At 40.3% G+C, this 24,274-nt stretch overlaps 1 protein-coding gene across 1 annotated transcript in view; it reads left to right on the forward strand.

The window, feature by feature from the left end:
* Window positions 1–377: 377 nt before the first annotated feature.
* LOC136881905 (mannosyl-oligosaccharide 1,2-alpha-mannosidase IA) overlaps window positions 378–24,274 on the forward strand; it is a 296,395-nt gene continuing 272,498 nt past the window's right edge. Inside the window, exon 1 of the mRNA XM_067154348.2 lies at window positions 378–1,066. Coding sequence (XP_067010449.2) covers window positions 425–1,066 — 642 coding nt within the window. The 5' untranslated portion in view covers window positions 378–424. The remainder of the gene's footprint in view (window positions 1,067–24,274) is intronic.

Below are 24,274 nucleotides of genomic sequence, written 5' to 3' on the forward strand. Positions count from 1 at the left end.
ATATCTTAATATACATAAACATTATTGAAAGTTTATTAATAGAAAACGGTATTTAAAAAATACTGCTTTTAAATGAACCGCTCTTTCTTGATGCGGCGACGAGATCTGCGTCCAAATAGGTTGTTAGACTGAAGTAGCTCGTGAAGGCACAGTATTCTCCTGCCAATATACTTTCTCATCTTATATCAGACTGAATTAACAGTCACATGTAGATATCTTATATTAAAAGGAATGTCACTGTGAATTTAATTATTTGATGTGATTAGGGTAGTATCTGTTGATAACATTGTGGAAGATGCTTCAGTGTAGTGTATTCCTTGTGACATATACTCTTTGCTTGTGACAGGTCATGTTGACACAGTTCCGTCGAATGGCGTCCGATGGGTAGTGTGTATGTTCGAGCTCCGTCAAAAACTGCTTTATTATGGCATCGACTGGCATAATTCCGACGTATCAGCGGTTTGTAAATGGTGTCCCGGTGCCGTCGTTTTCACGAAGATCTTTTAGACCTAGGGAAAAGTATTTAATTCTTTTAGTGTTCTTTACATTAGGTGTCGTGTGTTTTGGATCTTTCTTTTTCTTGCCAGAATTCCGGGGAAGTTCTGGTACTGTAAATAGTGTTTACAATGTATATAAACATATGCAACAAGCAGGTCCTGAATTATTAATTCCTGCTCCTCCCCATGGGGACGATGTTAGTGAAATACCGGGTGGTGGTAAATTGATTAGACATGATGTGGAGGGCCTTCCTGATCCTCATAAAATTGAGGACAGGGCGAAATTATTGGCCAAAATAGAAGAGGCAGAGGAGATGGACAGGATGAGAAACCGAAAGGTCTTGGAAAGACCTATTATATTAGCTGCGAATTCTCCTTCAGTAAGTGTCAGTGCTGCTGTGAAAACAGACAAACCAGTGCTAGAAGGTGTTATAGAAGAAAATAATATTCCACAAGGTCAAGAAAGGATTGTAACCATTCCTCCTGCACCAAGTGACCACTATCCCGAAACCAACGGAGGAGAAGATCCCGATCCAACAGCACGTGAAAGAAGGAATAAAATTAAAGAGGTCAGTATTGTTCTTCACTAAGCACATTTTGCTTTTGAATAGCATGTCCTCAGTCTTTGCTTAAACCTAGGGTCATTTAGCATATCCTATTTATGTTGCTCTTACAAAGGGTGACATTCGCTGTGATCAGCAATCTGTACAAATAGTTCAGTATGTTATTTCACTTTGTTCACACTATCTTGGTCTAGACAGCCAATTTACTAGTGTGCAAAGAATTAATTAATCTTGCACCTCTTTAGGGAAAGGGTTCTTTCCAAAATAATTTGATACTCTATAATTTTAAAAAGATTTTTGCTGAGGTAAATGAGGTTGTGGCCCTGGGTGAGGTGCCTAAATTGTGAGAATTGGAATCCTCTTACTTTCTCATGGAGATATTTCTTTCACAAAACCACTATTTTTAAGTGTATTTTCAAAAACTTCCCTCAGTTGAAGGCTGCCACAATGGACAAAGCATAATGAGACAATGAAATTTATAATTTCGGCTTACAGTGGTAGTACAGTTTACAAACTTCAACATATAGATCCGTGTTGATACGACCAAAACCTAACATTGTTTCTTAGTTTTTACAGTGGTAGGCCTAATTAATTTGTTGATTACATTATTTTTATAATTGGTGGACGACCAAAAGCTTGGGGTATATACGGTATGTGCTTGGGAATGATCAAATACAGCGATTAAATTGAAAATTGTGCTGTGCTTTAGTCTTGTTTCTTTCAGTAAACATCACTTAAGCCTGTAGGCCTATAATAATAATATATTTATTGCACAACCATTGATCCAAAGAAAACAATTAGGCTACAGTGAAAATGAAAAGGTTATTCACTACATAAGTCCTTAAGAGACCCTTGTTTCTTGTTATACCACTCCACGAGATATCGTTCACATTCCTGGAAGACTTTGGTTTTACACACTCTAAAGTGGAACTAGTTAAAATAATATATTTAATTTCATTATTGTATGGTACATAACTTACAAATATTTCAAAAATTAAAAAAAAAAAAAAAAAAAAAGGAATGTCCTGGATATGATCGGCAGTAGAAAGGTAGTGTCTGATTATGTAAAAACCCTATATTTTTAAAGTACCTTCTTTACCTTAACTTAAATATTGCTGGGCCATTCTTATATATATGCAGGGCTTGTTAATCTCCCGGTCACCAGCGCTGCGAACTTGTCGTCCGCCAAGCACTTTACCGTAATGTGTTTCTTGGCGCCACAAGTTCCCTTCCTTTGTTTGACGCTCAGTGTGTTGTTCCAGTGCCATTTTGATTACATGAGAGTGTATATATACTTACATAATCTTCATAAAGTATAGGAAATCTTGTGCAAAAACACACGACTCGGTGCCAGGCGAGTGCTAGCCACATTAGCGCAAAGTACTTGGCAGGAGACAGGCTGGCAGCGCAGGTGACAGGGCGAGTGAATGTCCTTGTAGAACTAGCTTATAGGCTACTCTTATTTTCATCTGCTGTCTCCAGAATGTTAAAAAATGTTTTCATTTACTTAAAAGGCTAATATACAGGGTGTAGGCTATCTAATAATTTGTAACAAATGTTAGCGGCCGATTCCTGGGATCAAAACAAAAATAAAATATACTACAGTGCATTAATATTGGGGTACAGGCATTGCAAATTACCACTACTACCCTTACCGATGTTTTTGTCATCTGTTTTATTCACTGACAATGCCACATTTGAAAGGGAGGACATCATAAACTTGCATTAACATATGCATATGGGCAGGTTAAATTCCCCATGGTACCGTTGTCTCTAATGATCAACAGTGCTTTGGACGCAGTATGAGATGTGCAATTGTCTATGATCAGCTGAATGTCCCATATATACTACCCCAATGACAGAATAAAAACAAAAACCCCATGGCGTAACAGCCCCGAAGGGCCTTGGCCTACCAAGCGACCGCTGTTCAAGCCGAAGGCCTACAGATTATGAGGTGTCGCGTGGTCAGTACGACGAATTCTCTCAGCCGCTATTCTTAGCTTTCTAGACCGGGGCCGCCATCTTAGTCAGATAGCTCCTCAACTTTAATCATGTTGACTGAGTGAACCTCGAAACAGCCCTCAGATCCAGGTAAAAATCCCTTACCTAGCCAGGAATCGAACCCGGGGCCTCCGGGTAAGAGTCAGGCACACTACACCGCGGGCCAGCCCCAATGACTGAATGGACCAGCGTATCTAACTTTCTTGAGTGACGTGCTGTCTATACTTCTGGAACATGTGACCCTAGCAGTTTGCCATAGGCCTATCATTTGTTTAATGCATGATGGGTCTTCAGCACACTTCAGTTTGCATGTAACTTATGCCCGTTTTTGAACAACACCTTTCCACGATGGTGGGAAAGGCATTGTGGTCCAGTGCATTGGCCTTCCCAGTCTTCTGACCTTAATCCACTAGACTTTCATCTGTGGGGACACATGAAAACAAGAAACTGATAGGGAGTCTGCCACCTGGGCAAGTGCCCTAAATGCAGCTCAGTGGTGATTGAATGATGGTTGAAAAGTGTGGTGTACACTGCTCTAGTTAACAACATCAATACCTGGAACAACATATCAGTAACACAGAGCATTTCCTGTGATGTCAGCAGTTCGTTATGTAGCTCTGTAACAATGCATTGTTTGTCATGTTATTAGAGGCATATTTTCATGTTTTGGTCCCAGGAATCACGCACACAGATGTTTGTTAAAAATACACTCTGTAAGTTGCATTGTTGAGTTTTTAAAATTATTTCACTTTCCGTGGGCAAAGTGCTACTTGTAATAATGCAGCAGAATATTATATGTATAAAATATCCACTGGACTTAAGACAAAATTAGATGAAGTTTGTTATCATTAAGAATACTTTATGGCCCTCACTTATATTTTGCCATTCTTAGCATGGAATATTATAAGTTACATAATTTTCACTTTGAAAAGAAATTAGGCAAATTTTTCTCTGTTTTCTCTGCCATGGTTTTTGTCTAGCAGTTTTGTGGAAGATAATTTTTAAAATATCACAAGTGCTAATATTTCCAAATTTTTAAGTTTCCAAGGGTGTTGGATACGGATATGTCTTATCTCCTCAACTATTTAACTTCTGTGCCCGCCAGGCTGAATGGCTCAGACGATTGAGCCGCTGGCTTTCTGACCTCAACTTGACAGGTGCGATCCTGGCTTAGTGCGGTGGTATTTGAAGGTGCTCATATACGTCAGCCTCGTGTCGGTAGATTTACTGGCACGTAAAAGAACTCCTGCAGGACTAATTTCTGTCACCTCGGCGTCTCCGAAAACCGTAAAAGTAGTTGGTGGGACGTAAAGCAAGAAAGCATTACTATTATTAGCTTCTATGCCCAGCATTTCATCAGCAAAGCTCCTGAGGGATGGGCAGGGGGCATCTCAATTGGTGGAAAAATCATCAATAATTTGAGTTTTACTGATGCCAGCAGTGAAGATAAACTCGCTGACTTAGGTTACTAGCAAGAGTGAAAAATGTGAGCACAGTATATGAATTAAACATCAACCTTAAATGTCCAAAGTAATGATAATTAACTGAGGAGCACATATGTATGGAATTGTTTACTGGCACTATGGCTGTTTCTTGTTGGTTCAAGACACATGGAGATTTATAAAAGGCAGAGGAATTCAGTGAGTCACAGCAATATAATTACACCCATACATTCCTGTTGGACTGCTTTCACGATCTAGGCAATAATCACTGCTATTCTGCTTATCATTTCTAGTCTTTTGTCTGAATAAGAAATGCTTTCTCATTGTTCTGAACCTGGCAGTGGTCATTTCAATACATTACCAGAAAGAGAAGTGATTATTACAGATTTGAAATGCTCCTTTAACACGTAAAAACAACCGCTCTTTTGCGGCAAATCATTAGAGTTATACGACGAAAATGCATATGAGCATTTGACTAGGAAATTAATCCTGTGGACTATGTAGGCCTGTGCTGCTTTTGTTTGCAAGACTGACAGTTTGCCAAATAAAACCTGCCCCAAAACAGAATTAAGCCTTTTTCCTGGAAATCTGTCAGGAAGAAAATACATATAAACTATTTCCTGGCCTAGGCAGTAAGTAGCCTGTGTTAAACAGAGGTAAGGAATGGAAACACAAGTTAAAGCTGAATTGGGAGAAGATCAGTTTGGCTTCGGAAGAAATTACCAGCTTGCCTAATTTGAACTCGAACTGTCAAGCTAAGTATTTTTTATGTGGACAAATCTTCCGATTTATACATAACTTGGGTAGGCCTATTTACCCAGCTTTGAATAAATAATGAAATAGATCTCAAGTCATTGGGTAAAAGGATTGGAACACGGATAAAGAATAAATTCAATAACATGTCTATGTGAGTTGGGGATAAGGAAACATAAGACAATACTGGGACGAACAAAATTATAGTCAAACCCCCTCCCCTTCATTCTATTTTTCTCAGCCTCCAGCATATCCTTCTCATCTTCCTATCCTTCATACACTTGTGTTTCCTGCCTGTCGAGCCTGTCTATGTATCCTCTTTTCCTTTTTAATTTTAGAAGCTGTTGATTTTATAATTTTGTCCTTGAAAATAACAGTCACTGTCAAGTATTATACTACAGTACCTATGTTTATGTTTGGTCCTTTGTCTCTCCTTCATTCATGTGTTTATTCTTTCCTTTTTCCTGGCAGTAAAAGCCATACACCTTTTCATTTTTCCTAATCGTACATTTTCCACATCAAGGTCGAGGATCTCTTGAGAATGAATGTGGGTATTACGTGTTTAAAGTACAATTGCACTCACCCATGCCAGGAACTGCTGCCTGTTTACGTCTAGTGTTCTGTCCGACTCTGTTGCCAAGTTCAGTGTGCGTTAAATCTACAGCAGCTCAGTCAGTTCTCTCTTATACAGTGGTTCCTTTCTCTCTAACATCTCTAGCCCCCTCAACTGTCAACACACGTTCAGTTCTGAATTTGTCCTGTTATTTATTGTATTTGTAGAATTCACAGATTCTTCTCTGAAACTCAACTTTTCCTTTCAGTAATATTGCAAGATTGATGTGATAACTGTATTCTGTCCACTGACGTAGGTATTGTTTTTTTTAGACTATATCGATAGTGACGAGAAGAATTCTAACATGCATGTATGTGCTTGTCCAGCAGTGAAAATTACAGCTTATACAGATGATGGGGTTTCTTTCCTTTTCTTCTTTTGTTGCCTCAGCTGCCTAGTGTTGTTGTTCCCTGCAATTATCATTTGTTTAACAGATGAGACGGTGTTTTGTTATGGAACATTATTTCCGGACATGTGGAGTGGGGATTCGGAATGGGCTGAGTTTGCTTCACATTAAAGGACAGTATGAGGAGCGATATAATAAGGAAGCACCAAATAAGAGAGCAATGTTTTCTGTCATTGACAAATTCATTCATTAATAGGGGATCAGTCTTATGTTAATGTAAAAGGAACGGCATTGTGCCCAAGAGACCACTACACAGTATGCGGGTTATGATTTGATGCACCGTTTCCAGTCGTGGAATATTGGGCCCGTATTTATTTTAATGATACTAAAATTTATGAAGTTCTGACAAATAAAATTTCTCAATAAGTTATCTATTTTTATAGAAAAATGTCAATTACCATACTGTTAAGGATCTCACAATAGTTAATGAAAATTGCTACAGAAGTAGAATTTATTACTGCATGTACTGTAATCCTGGATATGAACTGTTCCATTATTTATTAATACAGTATCTGTCAAATTTGCAGATATGTTCAGGGCGATTTAACGTTAAGAATTTCATACTTAGGTTCCGTATTGAAACAAGATTTACATCAAAGAAAGGACAATAAGTTCCACCTTTTCAATACTATATATTGTGTGAAAGTTTTACATAACAGTTAAAACATCAGAACTTTTGTACATTTGGTACCGGTTTCGACAGATTCCCTGTCATCATCAGCCAAGAATAATTAAACAAAGACAAGTATAGATCATGACTCTTATGGTGTGATTACAATGGTGGATTAAAAATATACATTATATGATTAAAATAGTATATACATACACAAATTGAAGGTCAGTAAAATGGGAATAGTCATATTTCTATAAGGTGTACACCTTAATATTTCTAATTAAAAGGTTAACTTGTTGAAAGAAATTTTGTTCTTGTAATATATAGTTATAGTGAAATTTGATTGTAGGCTTAAATCTTTTAACTTTTTGACCAGTCGATTCGTTGAAGTCATGTAGCCATGTTTGACACATTAAAAAGGTAAATATTGTAATCACACCATAAAAGTCATGATCTATACTTGTCTTTGTTTAATTATTCTTGGCTGATGATGACAGGGAATCTGTCGAAACCGGTACTGAATGTACAAAAGTTCTGATGTTTTAACTGTTATGTAAAACTTTCACACAATATATCGTATTGAAAAGGTGGAACTTATTGTCCTTTCTTTGATGTTCAGGGCGATCTAAAAATGTTAAAAATGCACATGGTACTACATTTTAAAAGCTGTAAATGGTATCAGTGGGGAGTATTAACTTTACACTTTATGGAAAAAGAAAGCTGGTGGCTTTTTACTTCATTTCAACTGCATGAAATGTTTTAGAAAAATGAACTAGGGTACCTATTCCAATTTTCCCCTTTCATTAGATGATAAGACTACTTTTTAAAATCTTTTCTATTCATTTGTGGCTTACCATATCACATTTTTGTCTGTAGAAGCGCTGCCACATGCTGATTCTTTTTCCTTTAAAAAAATCGTCAAAAGAGCGTTTCTGTTTACCAAATATTTTTGAATATTGAAGAATGTTGAGTCTCGCATCGTACGACACCCAGGGCTTGTTCAGTTTGTTTTTGAGGTAGGCCTAAGTGTAGGCGGTAAGAACGGTAGGGGGTAGACCAAGGTATGAATATGACAAGCCGATTAGAGGAGATGTAGTTATGTAGAAATGAAAAGGTTAGCACAGGATAGGGTGGCATGGAAAGCTGCATCAAACCAGTCTATGGACTGATGACTCAACAACAACACTGTACCAACGCAATTAAATAACATTTAAGTGTTATCTGTTTCTAGTTGTATTTTGTTCTTATTTTGAGCCGCAATTGCTTGTTAGTAATGCCTGTTGGATTATAGACAAAGGTGTACATTATTCATCTGTTGCGATCGAAGGAATGTACGAACTGCTTACTAGGAGGATGTCCACACTGTAAGTGAATTGGATTTTATTGGGGAATACTGACCACCTGTCTTGCAACTCTTGCAAGTTTACTTGTTAAACTGCAACATTATGAAAAGAAAAATAACAAATCTTCAAACGAAGATACGGATATCTAATTTCTGAAGTTCAGTTTGTAGTATTAAAGTGTAGATATCTCCATGGGAAGGGCTGTTGTTAATATAGTTGGTAAGTGTATTTATTTATGAGCTCCATTACTGGTCAGCGTACTGGCCTTCGGTTCAGAGGGTCCCGGGTTCGATTCCCGGCCGGGTCGGGGATTTTAACCTTAATTGGTTCATTCCATTGGTCCGGGATCTGGGTGTTTGTGCTGTCCCCAACATCCCTGCAACTCACACACCACACATAACACTATCCTCCACCACAATAACACGCAGTTACCTACAAATGGCAGATGCCGCCCACCCTCATCGGAGGGTCTGCCTTACAAGGGCTGCACTCGGCTAGAAATAGCCACACGAAATTATAATTATATATATTAGCTCCATTACTTCCTTATGATTGCTTCTACAAGGTTTAATCCGGCGCTGGTTATTAAATTACTAGCCTCACTTTTGAATTATTCCTCTTCGTCTTCATTAGGAAGGATTGGGTGCTCCTTTCCTCACAAGTGCGAACAAATGATCTTGTTCAGGGAACGTACGGCGACCAACAGACGAATGACAGATCCTTGCGGTGAATGGAGGGACACTCAAAATCATTGCTAATGTTTATCCAGTTCAGACATTACCAGGCAGGTCTCGAGAGAGAAATCTTAGTCGCCGTTGCCACAGTGAGAAACCTTTGCGCGCACGTCTTCAGTGTCTGAAAACGCGAAGTATACGAGGAAGCGGATAGGTATGATGATCATTCCGGTAGTCTCAATTCTTAGATTTATTATTAATAACTATAATTGGCTCTATTGTTAGAAGTGAGGCTTCTGAAACTCAAGCAATGTATGTCGATCAAGATAAGTGCGACGCCTGCTAACCCACAATTTCGCACTGTGAAGACAAGTATGAATTAACATGTATAGATTAGCGGCTGTTTGTGAACATGGTGGCCTTTGCGGCGACCAGAGGGTATTGAATTGAGGAACCATGTGTTAAGTGTCCGACTCGTTGGCTGAACGGTCAGCGTACTGGCCTTCGGTACAGAGGGTCCCGGGTTAGATTCCCGGCCGGGTCGGGGATTTTAACCTTAATTGGTTAATTCCAATTGCACGGGGGCTGGGTGTGTGGTATGTGTTGTCTTCATCATCATTTCATCCTCATCACGACGCGCAAGTCACCTACGGAGGTCAAATAGAAAGACCTGCACCTGGCGAGCCGAACCCGTCCTGGGATATCCCGGCACTAAAAGTCATACGACATTTCATTTCATTTGTTAAGTGAATTTTCAATGAATTTATATTTTTCTTTTGTGTGTGTTTTCCTCTTGTTCAAAGCAGCGGAGAGACTTCTTACCATTTTGGTACTACGATTTTATAATATCTCAGAGAGTAATTTTGTGTTAGCCTGGAACAGTACCGATGCGTGGCGCTGCTGTGTTAACAGCTTTGCGTATATTTGTAGAAGATCTCATTGAGGAGCATGTTATGAACGGTAAGCTAATTATCTTATTTACCCAACCTTGTGGTGTGGCGTGGTTCATCGTACAGCTGTTCCAGTCATGCAAATCGGAGCGCGACGTCGTATAACGGGATCACCTGCTAGACGGCAACTTTGTATAAATGACTCAACAGAAATTACGCTGTAGAAACACTGTATAAGTTATTTCAGCGTTTCTCAAACTGGGGGTCCTGGTGTCCTATAAATGGGGATGCAAAATAAAAATAACGTGTACGAAGGGAATAGAAAAGGTTTTCTGAGAAAAACATGTGCGCGCACACACACACACACACACAAATAAAATGATTAGATATATTTGTACCGGGCGAGTTGGCCGTGCGGTTAGGGGCGCTCAGCTGTGAGCTCGCATCCGGAAGATAATGGGTTCGAACTCCACTGTCGGCAGTCTTTAAGATGGTTTTCCGTGGTTTCCCATTTTCATACCAGGCAAATGCTGAGACTGTACCTTAAGTCCACGGCCGCTTCCTTCCCATTCTTAGGCATTTCTTATCACATCGTCGCCATAAGACCTATCTGTGTCGGTGCGACGTAAAGGAAATAACAAATATATATGTAGGCTATATATATATATAGGTTATATATGTGTTAAAAAGCACATTTATGAGAACGCGTTTATTTTTAAACTACAGTCTAAAATACCAGCATTTAAACTGTGATGGATGAGTTTGTTGCAGTCTTCTGCAGTGGTACACACATTATTATTATTATTATTATTATTATTATTATTATTATTATTATTATTATTGTTATTATTATTATTATTATTATTATTATTAAACGTATCCCTCTGTGAATCCGTGGTGGAATGTCAGCCTTCGGGTTCCGAGATCGCTGGTTCAAATTTACCAGAGGTAGTCGGAATTTTTTGAAAGGTGGAAGAAACCCATTCTACTCCCGTGGTCGTACAACTCCGTCAGTCAAAAAAGATCTCTGGTGGCACATTCCGTGATTGCCTCACAAAATGAATTAAACATTTCCCCCTGCCATTTAATAGAACCTAACAGAACGTAGAAATTGACACTTGGGCAGTCTAAATGGCGTTAAATCAGGATACTCTTCTCGATAATTGAGGCTGTGCGATGTCGCACCAACTCGGGTAGCATAGGGAAGGCTTAAGGCTGGGTAGGAAGCGGCCTCCATTAAGATACACACCCAGGTATTTGCTCGTGTGAAAATGGGGAAACCAAGGAAAACCATCTTCAGGGCTGCTGATGGTGGGTCTCGAACCTACCATCTCCCGAATGCGGCCCGAACCGTGCAGGTAAATCACTCAGTATTATTATTTTCGTTTTTTTCGCCTTAGGAGCACGTTAATTCGTATGCGTTTCGTTTCTTCTGGTCTTTCTCCTTGTCCAGTATTCTTTCATTCTCATACTTTGCAACCTTCTTTGCTCTTCTGACCATGATGATTTTGTTCTTGGCCTAGTTCTATCCTGAAAACCTGTGCAAACCTGATTTTTTTTTTAAATTTAAAAACCAATATTTTGTATATCTCTGGTTCCTGCATTCCCATTTCTTCCAGATCCCTTTGTACCTTTTGGATCCTGTGTACTTTGGTTCTCTTGTTCACAAGAAACTATTATTTGCAGTGTTAACCTCCCCAAAGAGCACGCTCCTTCTTTTTCCCTATGATGTCCGAGATACAGTGTACAGTTCTTTGTTCGTCTTCCAAATCGACTGCCCTCTGTTCATCTCGGTCCCAATATCTTCCTGAGAATCTTTCGTTCCACCATTTCCAAGTACTCCTGTTCTTACTACGTTAAGAGGTTCTGCTACGTGTAAGGCTTCAGGGAGGATGACTGTCTCGTAATGTCTCAATTTTGCATTCAAAATGAAAACCTACAACCTGTTTTCCAGTCATTGACTGGGTCAGGGATGTAATGATTGAAGCAGATATAGGCTGCAGACCCAGCTACGAACTAGTCTCGATATTTGTGAGCTTATTGATAAGGAGCGTATTTGTCATGTAGCATCGCCGCCTCCGTCCAACCAAGATGGTCGCGGTTTGAGTCCCGACCAATGAATGAGGGATTTTTGAAATGAAAAGTCACGTATATCTGTGATATGGATTTTGCATAAATCTGGAGGTCCCCATGTCTATGAGCAGCACGATATCAGTAGTCACGTAATACTACAAGCTTGCCTCGAACTATGGATAATGGTTACAATTATCGCCGGTTTTTTTTGTACTATCAACATAAATCTTCGGAATGAGGTGTGTTTTGCCATGTGCTTATCAATCATATGGTCGATATGAAATGCTCCTCGTATCATTTAAATCTCAAATGGTGTGGAATATGCACGTAGTGACCTTGGCGGCTTATCTGGATGTGCGTAAGAAGTAATCTACCGAAGAGCTATAATGTGAATTATCAAGGTTAAACAACGTTTCACACATTTAATTGATGATTATTGGCTAACGAAAATTATGCTCGACAGAACAGAAAGGGGAAACTACTGGGGTAAAGAGATTCAGAACAAAGACAAGAAATTGAGCAAGGAAGTAATGGTTAGAGTGAAGGATATTGAGAAGCAGATGATTATGGCAGAATGTGAGACTAAAAGAACATTATCGGAATTCTGTAAAATGAGCCAAAAAAATATGTCAGTAAGGCTTTCAAATAGAGATATTTTTTTTCTTTTTACAACTTGCTTTACGTCGCACCGATACAGAGAGGGTCTTAAGGCGACAATGGGATAGGAAAGGACTAGGAGTGGGAAGGAAGCGGCCGTGGCCTTAATTACGGTACAGCCCCAGCCTTTGCCTGTTGTGAACATGGGAAACCACGGAAATCACTTTTCAGGGCTGCCGATAGTGGGGTTCGAACCCACTATCTCCCGGATGCAAGCTCACCGCACAGCCAACTCGCCCGGTAGATAGAGAACTAAGAGATGTGTTGTGGTGGTGGCTAAAGGAGATACACTTAACAGAATGTATCCGTGATGATGATATAAACTTTCAGGGATCATGGGGGACGGCAAATGGATCGATTTGAAATAAGGAACTGTAGCCCGGAAGCGTTCGAGTCAAAAGTTATTAGTAGGGCTCGGATGTTTAAGACCTAAAAATAGCCCAAATAAGTCCGGCTCCATGGCTAAATGGTTAGCGTGCTGGCCTTTGGCCACAAGGGTCCCGGGTTCGATTCCCCGGTAGGGTCGGGAATTTTAACCATCATTGGTTAATTTCGCTGGCACGAGGGCTGGGTGTATGTGTCGTCTTCAGCATCATTTCATCTTCATCACTACGCGCGGGTCGCCTACGGGTGTCAAATCGAAGGACCTGCACCTGGCGAGCCGAACGCGTCTTCGGACACTCCCGGCACTAAGAGCCATACGCAATTTCAATTTCAGCCCAAATAAGCAAGCAAATATGACCTCAAGAGTGACGAAATATGACGTAAAAGTTACAAAATATGACCCGAAAATGATTAATCTAAATATGGCCATTTTAAAATAAGTTATAAATCGAAACGGTAATTTCTTTGATTAATGTTTCTTAACTAAATTCTTTATTCTTACTTTCATATTAATTTTCTGAATGTACCTGTTTAGCAGTTGTTCAGTCTATTGTCCTCGATTTACTTATCAAACATTATTGAATACATAACTAAAAAGTACTAAGTTCGCTAAGATTATCAGATCACACAATATTTTCCCCCTGTGGGTGGGGGAAGTAGAATAACACCCACGGTATCCCCTGCCTGTCGTAAGAGGCGACTAAAACGGGCCCCAGGGGCTCTGAACTTTGGAGCGTGGGTTGGCGTCCACAGGGCCCTTAGCTGAGTCGTGGCATTGCTTCCACTTACTTGTGCCAGGCTCCTCACTTTCATCTATCCTATCCGACCTCTCTTGATCAACTCTTGTTCTTTTCCGACCCCGACGCTACTAGGTTTGCGAGGGCTAGGAAGTCTTTCATTTTCACGCCCTTCGTGGCCCTTGTCTTCCTTTGGCCGATATCTTCATTCTTCGAAGTGTCGGACCCCTTCCATTTTTCCCTCTGATTAGTGTTATATAGAGGATGGTATCCTCTTAAAACAATAATCACCACCATCTCACACAATATTTTAAAAGTCAAAACATGTTTGCAACCTTCATTGGTGGTTTGAAATACGAGAAAACTAGAAATCAATCTTTAAAAATATATATATATATTTTGCAACGTTTAATCCCAAATTACATTAATATTACTCAAATGCGTTATTAAAGTATAAATTGAGGACCACCGAATGAATTAAGTAGATGTCTTTCGATACATTGTGGTATGTCGGTAGGGTAAATAGTGCATACTCACAAAACTTCTCCGCGGGTGGTATTGAAGTGTATGACAAGATTCATCTTCAAAGCATCAGGCACGAAAGACCTTCGATTATCACGTAACACATTCTTGTAAGAAGAGACGCTTCTTTCTACGACACAAGACGTTATTGGTGCTATTTAAATAATATTAAATCACGGCTGTCGAGTATCCACTCATCATGAATTGTACTGGTGCTTTCTCCTCTAAGAACATTATTTATCTTTCACACACAGCGAAAAGCGTCACTTCCATTAACCACATTTTAAAGTTTCCATTTTACACTGACTCCAACTATTCCATGTGATTGTTGTGCTCAAAGTTCACTACTTCTTACAATTTCAATACTTGCAAGAATTTCTAAGCTAGCAGCTTCTAAACGAGTAATTGCACTCGATATAATTCCAAAGTTGGACATAATATATGCCAGACTTTCTGACAAACTGCAGGAAAACAATTCCTGCGAAATCTTGATAGAAGAGGCAGAGTATTCCACTTATATTAACTACAGATGTGATATGAAAAAGCAGTTTTGTGAATACTAGTTCTCATTCGGAAAGTTCACAATGATTTTGCACAGCTACAGCTCTCGCCAAACCGCCTAAATGTGACCGAAATACGAAGTTTCTACGAAAATAGCTCAAAATATGACCTTATGACAAATTTTTTAAAATCAAAATATGCATCTATATGACAAATAAAAATCACTTAATGGTGACGATAATGACCTGATTTGCACCAAAATCCAATTAGATCAGAAAATAGAGACAAAGAAAAAATGACTTTTCCTAAACATCCGAGCCCTAGTGATTAATAATCCAAGTTGTTTAACGTCCATCCGTTCTTAAGACACCGGGATGTCGGAATTTTGTCCCGCAGTGGTTCTTTAACGCGTGGGGCGCTGTGTATGAGAGACTGAAGATCTCTTGGCAAGCATTATCGCTGACTCTGGCGCTGTTCAAACGACACCGGTGATATACGAACAGGGTACGACAGAACGTTGTGCGACGATGCCATGCCTGCATTGACGCAGGAGAACGCCATTTCGAACGTTTGTTGTAAATGGAGCAGCGTGTGAAACTTGTGAAGGTAAACGGACTTGAATGAGTAGAATTTTGCTTAACTTTTTACTCGATCCTTTCCGAAATATGCTTCCGTATCTCAAATTGGTCCATTTGCCGTTCTCCACCATTCCTGGAAGTTCATAACATCATCTGCCTCTGTGGATCCGTGGTAGAGTGTCGGCCTCCGGATCCCAAGATAGCGGGTTCAAACCCGGCAGAGGTAGTCGGATTTTTGAAGGGCGAAAAAAAGTCCATTGGATACTCCATGTCGTACGATGTCGGCATGTAAAAGATCTCTGGTGATACATTTGGTATTTACCCGACAAAATTCATTAAAATCTCAGCCACAGACGCCCAAGAGAGATCCGGTTTACTCTGTCTGCCATCTAGTGGGCCTAGAGTAAAACGGAACATCGAAATTGACGAGCAGACAGCCAGATGGCGTCAGATCGAAATGTCTGCACCCGGTAGCTGAGGCCATACGATTATTATTATTATTATTATTATTATTATTATTATCATCACGGATGCACTCTGTATAAAACTAATGGTAAGAGAAAGAGAACGAAAATAATTGTTTATTTTGTGGAGAAATAATGGAAGAGACGCATCTATTGAGAGTATGTTGGGGAACTGACGCAGTAGTGGGTAGTGAATATAAAACAAAAATAGAAAGAGATAAAGAAGAATATAAAATTATTAAACAAAAAATGGATTACATGGGGAAAAATAGCAATTTTTTATTTTAAAATATGTGGCAAAGGGCAATGAATTAAGGGTAAGATGAATGTGGCATTGTATTACGTGTAGGACTAAAAGAAAAATGTTTGATAATTTGTGGAATGAATGTACACGTTTTTAGCTTTACTAGTTAGTGAAATAATTGTAAGAAGGTTTATGTAATGCATGTATCAAATAAATTAATTGCATTAAATGAGTGCTCTCTCTCCCCCCATTTTCAGGCGATCTGGAGCTAGGGGAGTATTATATTCTACTCTATACTGTTTCACACGTTTATTTATTTAAGGCTTCAACGCCTTAACGATGATGTTCACCAGGCGGACTTTGGCGATGAAGTGTACAAGTATGTACTCAAAATGATGAGAAATTCCTACTGCAAACATGAACGTTAAAAAAAAAAAAAAGTGTAATTGGGTAAAAGCTTGTATTAGAAACTGAAGTCTCTTCCTTGCTGTGGAAAGCAACATTGCAAGGATTCGTAATGTTTGACCTTTAAAAATGTTACGGTGTACAAAATATGGCTTTACTTATATCTTGGCTCAGTCCAGTGGTGTTTGAAGGTGCTCAAATACGTCAGCCTCGTGTCGGTAGATTTATTGGCACGTAAAAGAACTCCTGCGGGACAAATTCCGACACATCAGCGTCTCCAAAAACCGTCAAAATCGTTTAGTTGGGACGTAAAGCCAATGACATTAACTTATTATGATTATTATTATTATTATTATTATTATTATTAATAATAATAATGTTATTATTATTTATTCAACTTTGCTGATCGGCCAGCTAGGGAGCACGATAAGCCTCACTTTACATTCTGGCATTTGTTCATTTTTCGCTTGATCCACGTCGTCTTCATTAGCTCACTGTGTTTAGCACAACGTTCTTCTGTCCATTTCGCACCAGATGCCTGTTGCTGCTCTGAAAAGATTTCGGTCTTGTGCATCTTCTGCTTGCATGCCCAGTTCTTTAACATCTTCCTAGATACTAACGTACCATGGCATTGCCGTTTTTTGGTTTTGAATCAAATATACTGAAGGTACGTTTCGTCCATCGAGAGTCGATCATCCGTCGTATATGACCGTAGAAGCGAACTCTGCCTTTACGCATTGTGTCCGTGATCTTCTCTATCTTAGAGTATACTTCTTGCCTGGATTTTCTAATGTAGATGCCATTTTTGTAGTTTGGGCCAAGTATGGTGTGTAGGATCTTTCTTTCCTTTCTCGACCCATTGTCGCCATAAGACCTGTGTGTCGATGCGACGTAAAGCAACTTGTTATACAGGGTGGCGCACGAATAGTTGACATATTTGAAAAGCAAATATAAAATGCAACTTATGAACTAGGCCTATGTTGTTAACATTTCACGCACACCTTCCCTGTTTCATGGTAATATCTGTAGAGGTGACACTGCTGCTTTGTCTCCAAATGCCTGCATTCCAGTGAGCTTTCTGACATGGCTGACCACGACCAACTCTCCGTTCAGTAGTGCACCAAAACAGTCATCTTTTATTGCGAATCAAAAAGTGTTACGGCGACACAAAAAAGAATTTCGAGCTGTATTTCAGACTAGGCGGGCACCAGCAAGGAACACCACCTTTCGCTTATACAGAAACTTTGAAGGACAAGGCAGTGTGAAAGAAGAAAAGCGACCACGTGCACCAGCACATCAATCTCCTGAGGGTCGCCATGCAGCGCAGCCCACACAAATCAGAGAACGGGGTCTTCAAGAGATAGTGGAATATCGCGCCATTCAGTTCAAAGAATGTTACACGGTGACCTTCAATTTTACCCGAACAAAATGTCTGTGCTACACAGGCAGAAAAGTTCGCAGTACGCCTTATGGACTCATGATAAAGATGAAATACTTTTTAACACTTTGTCCTCTGATGAAGCCTATTTTCATCTCAAAGGAGCAGTTAATAAAAAATGTGCGGTTTTCGGCTAGAGAAAACCAGACATTATTCACGGAAAAACACGTATGGGGAAAAGGTGAGTCTGTGGGTAGCTCTGTTAAGTCATGGGTTAATTGGACAATTTTTCTTCACTCAGACAGTTAATGCACAGCTATACAAGGACATGCTGGAGAATGAATTAATGCCTCAAATTCTCGCTGTACATATTCATACGTAGTGGTTTATGCAAGATGGCGCAACACCTCACACAGCTAAACGATGTTCTTGAGTTTCAGAGGGGAGTATGTATTAATCGTGCAATGTCTCATCGTTACCCACGGTACAACAATTATGGTGGATTGTTCTGGCCTTCTTAAAGCCCAGATTTAAATGCTTGTAATTTATTTTTATGGGGTATTTGAAATAAAACTCAAAGCTGCATGGAAATGGGTGCTCGGTTTGTGCAACTCTCCAGTGAAATCTTTTTTTTTTTTTGCTAGGGGCTTTACGTCGCTCCGACACAGATAGGTCTTATGGCGACGATGGGATAGGAAAGGCCTAGGAGTTGGAAGGAAGCGGCCGTGGCCTTAATTAAGGTACAGCCCCAGCATTTGACTGGTGTGAAAATGGGAAACCACGGAAAACCATCTTCAGGGCTGCCGATAGTGGGATTCGAACCTACTATCTCCCGGATGCAAGCTCACAGCCGCGCGCCTCTACGCGCACGGCCAACTCGCCCGGTCCAGTGAAATTCATGACGACCTGTGCCGCAAAGTTTTCAGAAACATGCGTACACGTCTCGAAGAGGTTATCCACCGAAGTGGAGGCCACATTGAACATGTGATATACTGAAATGTATTTCCATAGTCCAAGCAACCTGTGTCTAAAATTCCATATGTGTTCTGTGAAAAATACAGTTGTTATTCTAAAATTAAATGTCTCACCTATTCGTGCGCCACCCTGTATATACAAACTGTATCGAAAAAAACGTGCGCTTATTAAAAATAGTGTTCTATATTTTATGTTTCACGCGCTTTTACCACACGAGCAATAATAACGGTGGTATTCACGATATTTCATTTTTCGCAAACTTCCAAATGCCTTCATTGTTCTCTTCTAATTGGTGATAGAAGGAAATGATTGTGTAGTTGTACTTCCCTTTAAAGCAATAACCTTGGTCAACACTTTTGATCGTTAGGCCGCTTTAAAGAACAAGCATTATGATCATCAACACTTATGATCTATAACTCTTTTGGTCGCAAGAAATGCCGTACATATAGTGGAAAAGTACCCTTTTTTTATTGGTTTTACGTCCCTGTAGACCTGGTGGTCACCTGTTTAGTCATCCTTAACATGATTCTCCATTGGTCGTAAGTAGATTGTCGACCGTCGTACGTACATACACTGCCGCTGTGATGATACAAGGGAAAGCGCTCGACTGGAACAGACATTTGTTTGTAAAACTTTGTGCACAGATCCATCTCACGATTCTAAACAAGCTTGCGAATGCATTTGTTTGTGTACCGCTTGGTTTGTCCGTAATAGCGCTTGTAATTAATGTTGAAGGAGAGGGAGTTGAAGCGCCAGTCAGGATGATATCAATAAAATGGAGAATTGATTTTTACTCCCTATTCTGGAGAAAATACATCTGTATCAATAAATTTTACTAATTTTATGAGCAATATTCCCCTCCAAGTGATCTAACTCCGCAGCATTTGGTTGTGAGCAATATTCTCCGCTTTTGGATCAATAAAATGTATGTTACTTCTATAGGAGAAATCTAGCCCACCTGGTGGCCATGATCGTTAAGGCGTTGAAGTCTATACGGTCTGACACCATGGTTAGCCGGTTCGAGTCCCGTTCGTCGAAAAAAAATGTTACCGTCAGAATGTTGGTCGGCGGGGTAGGGGAGGTGGTGGTATAAAATTTATAACCACTAGATTACGTGTCAGAAGCCTGTATTAAATTCCAAACCTCTCCTCAGTGCTCATATGGAATGGCCATGGCGATTCGTCCGTCGGATGGGGACGTTAAGCCTTGAGCAGATTCCTTGGTGCTATTCGACGTGGGTAGGCTATATACTGGCACCCTACCTACTATCATAAATCACGTCATTCATTTCATCTCATTAGCTCCTCTGATGATGTTGACGTCAGGAAGGGCATTCGGTGGTAAAAACTCGCCACGAAGATTCATCTCTCTTCATATCTGACCCCTTAGAGGAATAGGACAAGGGTTGGACATACATACAGTGGCTAATATTTACTGCAGTGCAGCTTGTTACATATCTTTAACCAAAACACAAATACTTGATGCCCTAGTATATGAATTGTATTCTGTAATGAAGTGTGAAGAACCCCCTTTGGATAGAAATTATTCAGCCTTTACAACAAAACTAATATAACTAATATAATTTTCTGTCGCAAATTTAATATTTATACATGTTGAAACGCTGTCCTCATACACACACAGTTTGACAATCAGTATTTCGTATGCATTCCCTGGGCATCTGTAACTGCTTGAAGCATTCGTGACATGGAGCTTACAAGGTTTGATGTGGTTTCGGCGTCGGATTTTCAACCAGTCCTCCTTCAGATGATCGTTGAAGTCTTCTTTTGACGAGCATGTTTGTTTATTAACTTTCCGTTCCAATAATCCCCACAGGTTTTGCTATGGGATTGAGGTCTGGGGACTGTGGAAGCGCTGGAAGTTGCTCGCCATTCTTTTGTTGCAGGAACAGTGTGCTTCTGATCGTCCTCTTGTTGAAAACCAAACAAGCCCTCAAAGCTTAATTTCGCAACAGTGGACAGCAAATTATCGCGCTGGTGGCAGTCATATTACTCTCAACAACCATTCTCCCAGCCCAGCGTAGCTCATACATCTCCACACCACGACAAGACCTCCGCCATGTTTGATAGTTGGTACAGTGTTCTTAGGGTCACATCCTTAATTTAGTTTACGCCACGCATACCATCGCGCATCAGATCCAAAAAGGTTGAACTTGCACTCATTCGGGAATACAACCGTCTTCCATTATTTTGTGGGTTTGTTGAGATATGCTTGAGCAAACTAGTCTTTTCACCCTATTGCCTTTTTAATGAATGTTTGTTTCTCCCTTGTCACTCTGCCTTTTAAGCTAGCTTCGTGATTGTAATTTCTTATGGTTTGAGGTGTTGCTGTCACGTCGTCTTCAGCAAGCATTCGGGCGAATTCTTGCTACATATCAGGACTCGCGGTTCATTAGAACTCTAAGAGGTCCAGACCTTCGTACATTCGCCGTAGATTTTGTTCGTTTGTATTTGTCCATAACCTGAGTATTGTGCACCTGTTTGGATGAACAGTCATCATGCAAGGGTTGTTGACACCCAGCTTAATACCACAATGCGCATCATATCCGGCGCAATCACATCTACTCCAGTTCATTGGTTTCCAGTGCTAACTGGTATAATGCCACCTGATCTACGCCGATCTAATGCCCTTATGAAGGAATTCCACAAGATCTCAAGAAATCCTAGTCTACCCGTGAATAGTGACCTGCCACTTCTGAATCTTAATAGACTGAAATCACGCCATCCAACTCTGAGTGATGCTGCTAACATGGGTGCTAAGGATTTTAAATCTCTTGGTGAGTGGAAAAGTAGATGGGAAGCAGCAACGGATGTGCGCCTTCATACCTTCTTCTCAGGTCCCGAACTTCCAAGTGGATCCCACCTACCACGCAAGACCTGGACTGCCCTGAATAGAATCAGAACAGGACATAGCCGGTGCAGAGCCGCTCTCCATAAGTGGAAAAAGCTACCTAATCCAGACTGTGACTGCGGAGCTCCGCACCAGACTGTTCATCATATCGTCAGGGAATGTAAGATTCGAGCGTATCACGGTGATGAAGATGACTTCCTGCTGGTATCTCCAGAAGCTGTACGTTGGATTGAAAAACTTGATATTCAATTGTGAAGCACAAATTAATTTGTTTCTCAGTTGTATATATATATATTACTGATATTGTCTGTATATGCCATACGCTAAAAAATAAATGTCCATAACTTACTGAACAGTAGCATGCGAGAGGTTCAGTTTTCTTAGCAATATTTCGGTAACAAAGTCTGTCTTGCCATGCGAAAACTACTCTTTTCCTCCACAACAGTCTTCAACTCACCCGACCGGCGTCCCATTCCTATTCACTGCTAGTTCCAGGCACTCACTGTTATACTGGATACACGATCTTTTTTTTCAGCCGTCAGTCGGCGACGTTTGCGTACAATATATGACTACGTTCTAACTGTATGATTTTTTGTGTGTGCCGTTAAACAATAATTTGTTATAAACCAGGGAATATACCGCGTACATCCAATGTATGTCACAATTAATTACGCCAAACTGTAGTATAAGTATAAATCGACCGGGCGAGTTGGCCGTGCGCGTAGAGGCGCGCGGCTGTGAGCTTGCATCCGGGAGATAGTAGGTTCGAATCCCACTATCGGCAGCCCTGAAGATGGTTTTCCGTGGTTTGCCATTTTCACACCAGGCAAATGCTGGGGCTGTACCTTAAGGCCACGGCCGCTTCCTTCCAACTCCTAGGCCTTTCCTATCCCATCGTCGCCATAAGACCTATCTGTGTCGGTGCGACGTAAAGCCCCTAGCAAAAAAAAAAGTATAAATCGCTTACCGATAATTCCATTTATGTGCCGTTTGACACCATATATGTACGAATTCTTATTTTATCCACTGTAGGCCTACTTGTATTCTTCGAAGGATCGAATCTCTTTCTCTTCTAATTAGTGATTGAAGGAAATGATTGCGTAGTTGTACTTCCCCTTCAAAAAATAACGACATTGAGTTCCTATTGGGAAAGTTTGAGTGGGCTGCACTTTTTTAAAATAAAAAAGCATACTTTAACAGGAAAGGAGTTCGCTGTGTTAATGTACAGGCAGAAAGTAATTCTAAAGAAGTATTTACGAGTGTTGACGCTACTTGGTCCCGATCAGTACACGATGGACAAATTCATAAGTTTGCAGGGTAATTAGTGGAAGTTGGGCAAATATGCTACTTCTTGGTGAAGTTGAATACGGTATAGCCCTTGGCCCATAACACCGGAATAGTTTTAATCCGGATATCTTACCATAAGTGCGTAAGTATGGAATGTGTAATTGTAGGAAGGGGTTTTGGTCAGGAGAAGAAACGTTTTCCAATTCTCCGAAGAATTATGTAAAACAGAAAAGGTTTCTTCATTTGTTGTGTGCTGTTTCATTCTGCATGATGTTGCTAAACATATTAATGACTCAGATTTCAAAATTGGAGAAAATAATTTTGTGAAGAAGAAGTTTGAGAAGTTTAAAAATATGAGGTGGATGCTTTTGAGAAAGAACCGCAGCAAAGAAGAGAGGAGATGGCTAGAATTATCTCATTGTTGCGCCTGCGAGAACTGCTATGTGGTTTTGGAAATACTGACCCGCAGTACAGATCTTACTGGACAAAAAATTCTTTTTCGAGCCGGGAGCCATCGTTTGTGAGCACTCAGCGAGGAAATGAGTCACGTAATCACTAATCAGGCTGTTCCTCTGTCCCGCAGCCATCGAATGTGCCAAGTTTGCGGACTTACCGGCTCAACAGAGTACTCGCGAACTCCCGTCCGGTGGTCGTCTATGGTTTGTGCTCATAAGAAGTTAGTGATATAGGCATACTGTGCTACTTCCTGCAAGGAAAAACTCGTATAATCGTAGTCTGTCTCGTACACAAACTCGAACATTGAATCATTACATTTTCTATAAAAATTTAATTGCAATTTGCGCACATAGGCATTTTTTTTTGCTAGGGGCTTTACGTCGCACCGACACAGATAGGTCTTATGGCGACGATAGGATAGGAAAGGCCTAGGAGTTGGAAGGAAGCGGCCGTGGCCTTAATTAAGGTACAGCCCCAGCATTTGCCTGGTGTGAAAATGGGAAACCACGGAAAACCATCTTCAGGGCTGCCGATAGTGTGATTCGAACCTACTATCTCCCGGATGCAAGCTCACAGCCGCGCGCCTCTACGCGCACGGCCAACTCGCCCGGTCACATAGGCATTAGTAGCGTATATATATTGTATCAGTTGCATCACTTGACGCGTGGTAACCAGTTCAGATGATTCGTCTTCTTCATGCCCTTCGTCATCAGCAGTGGCACTGGCATGATTTTCTATGATTTCGTCTAATTCAAGAATTTCTGAAGTGAGTTTAAGGCTCACTTTAAACACATAGACACTTCAGTACATCAAGGACAGCATGAAATGAACAGTCAGAATTTTCCAGAACTAAAGAATATCACAAGTAGGAAAATTAAACTTTTCTTCCAAACTTTGCTGGAAATTATTTGGAAATATTCCATTAATTAGGCGTAATAAGCGGGATTCGA

Source organism: Anabrus simplex, chromosome 10, assembly GCF_040414725.1.
Source record: "Anabrus simplex isolate iqAnaSimp1 chromosome 10, ASM4041472v1, whole genome shotgun sequence".
In the NCBI taxonomy this organism is placed as follows: Eukaryota; Metazoa; Arthropoda; class Insecta; order Orthoptera; family Tettigoniidae; genus Anabrus; species Anabrus simplex.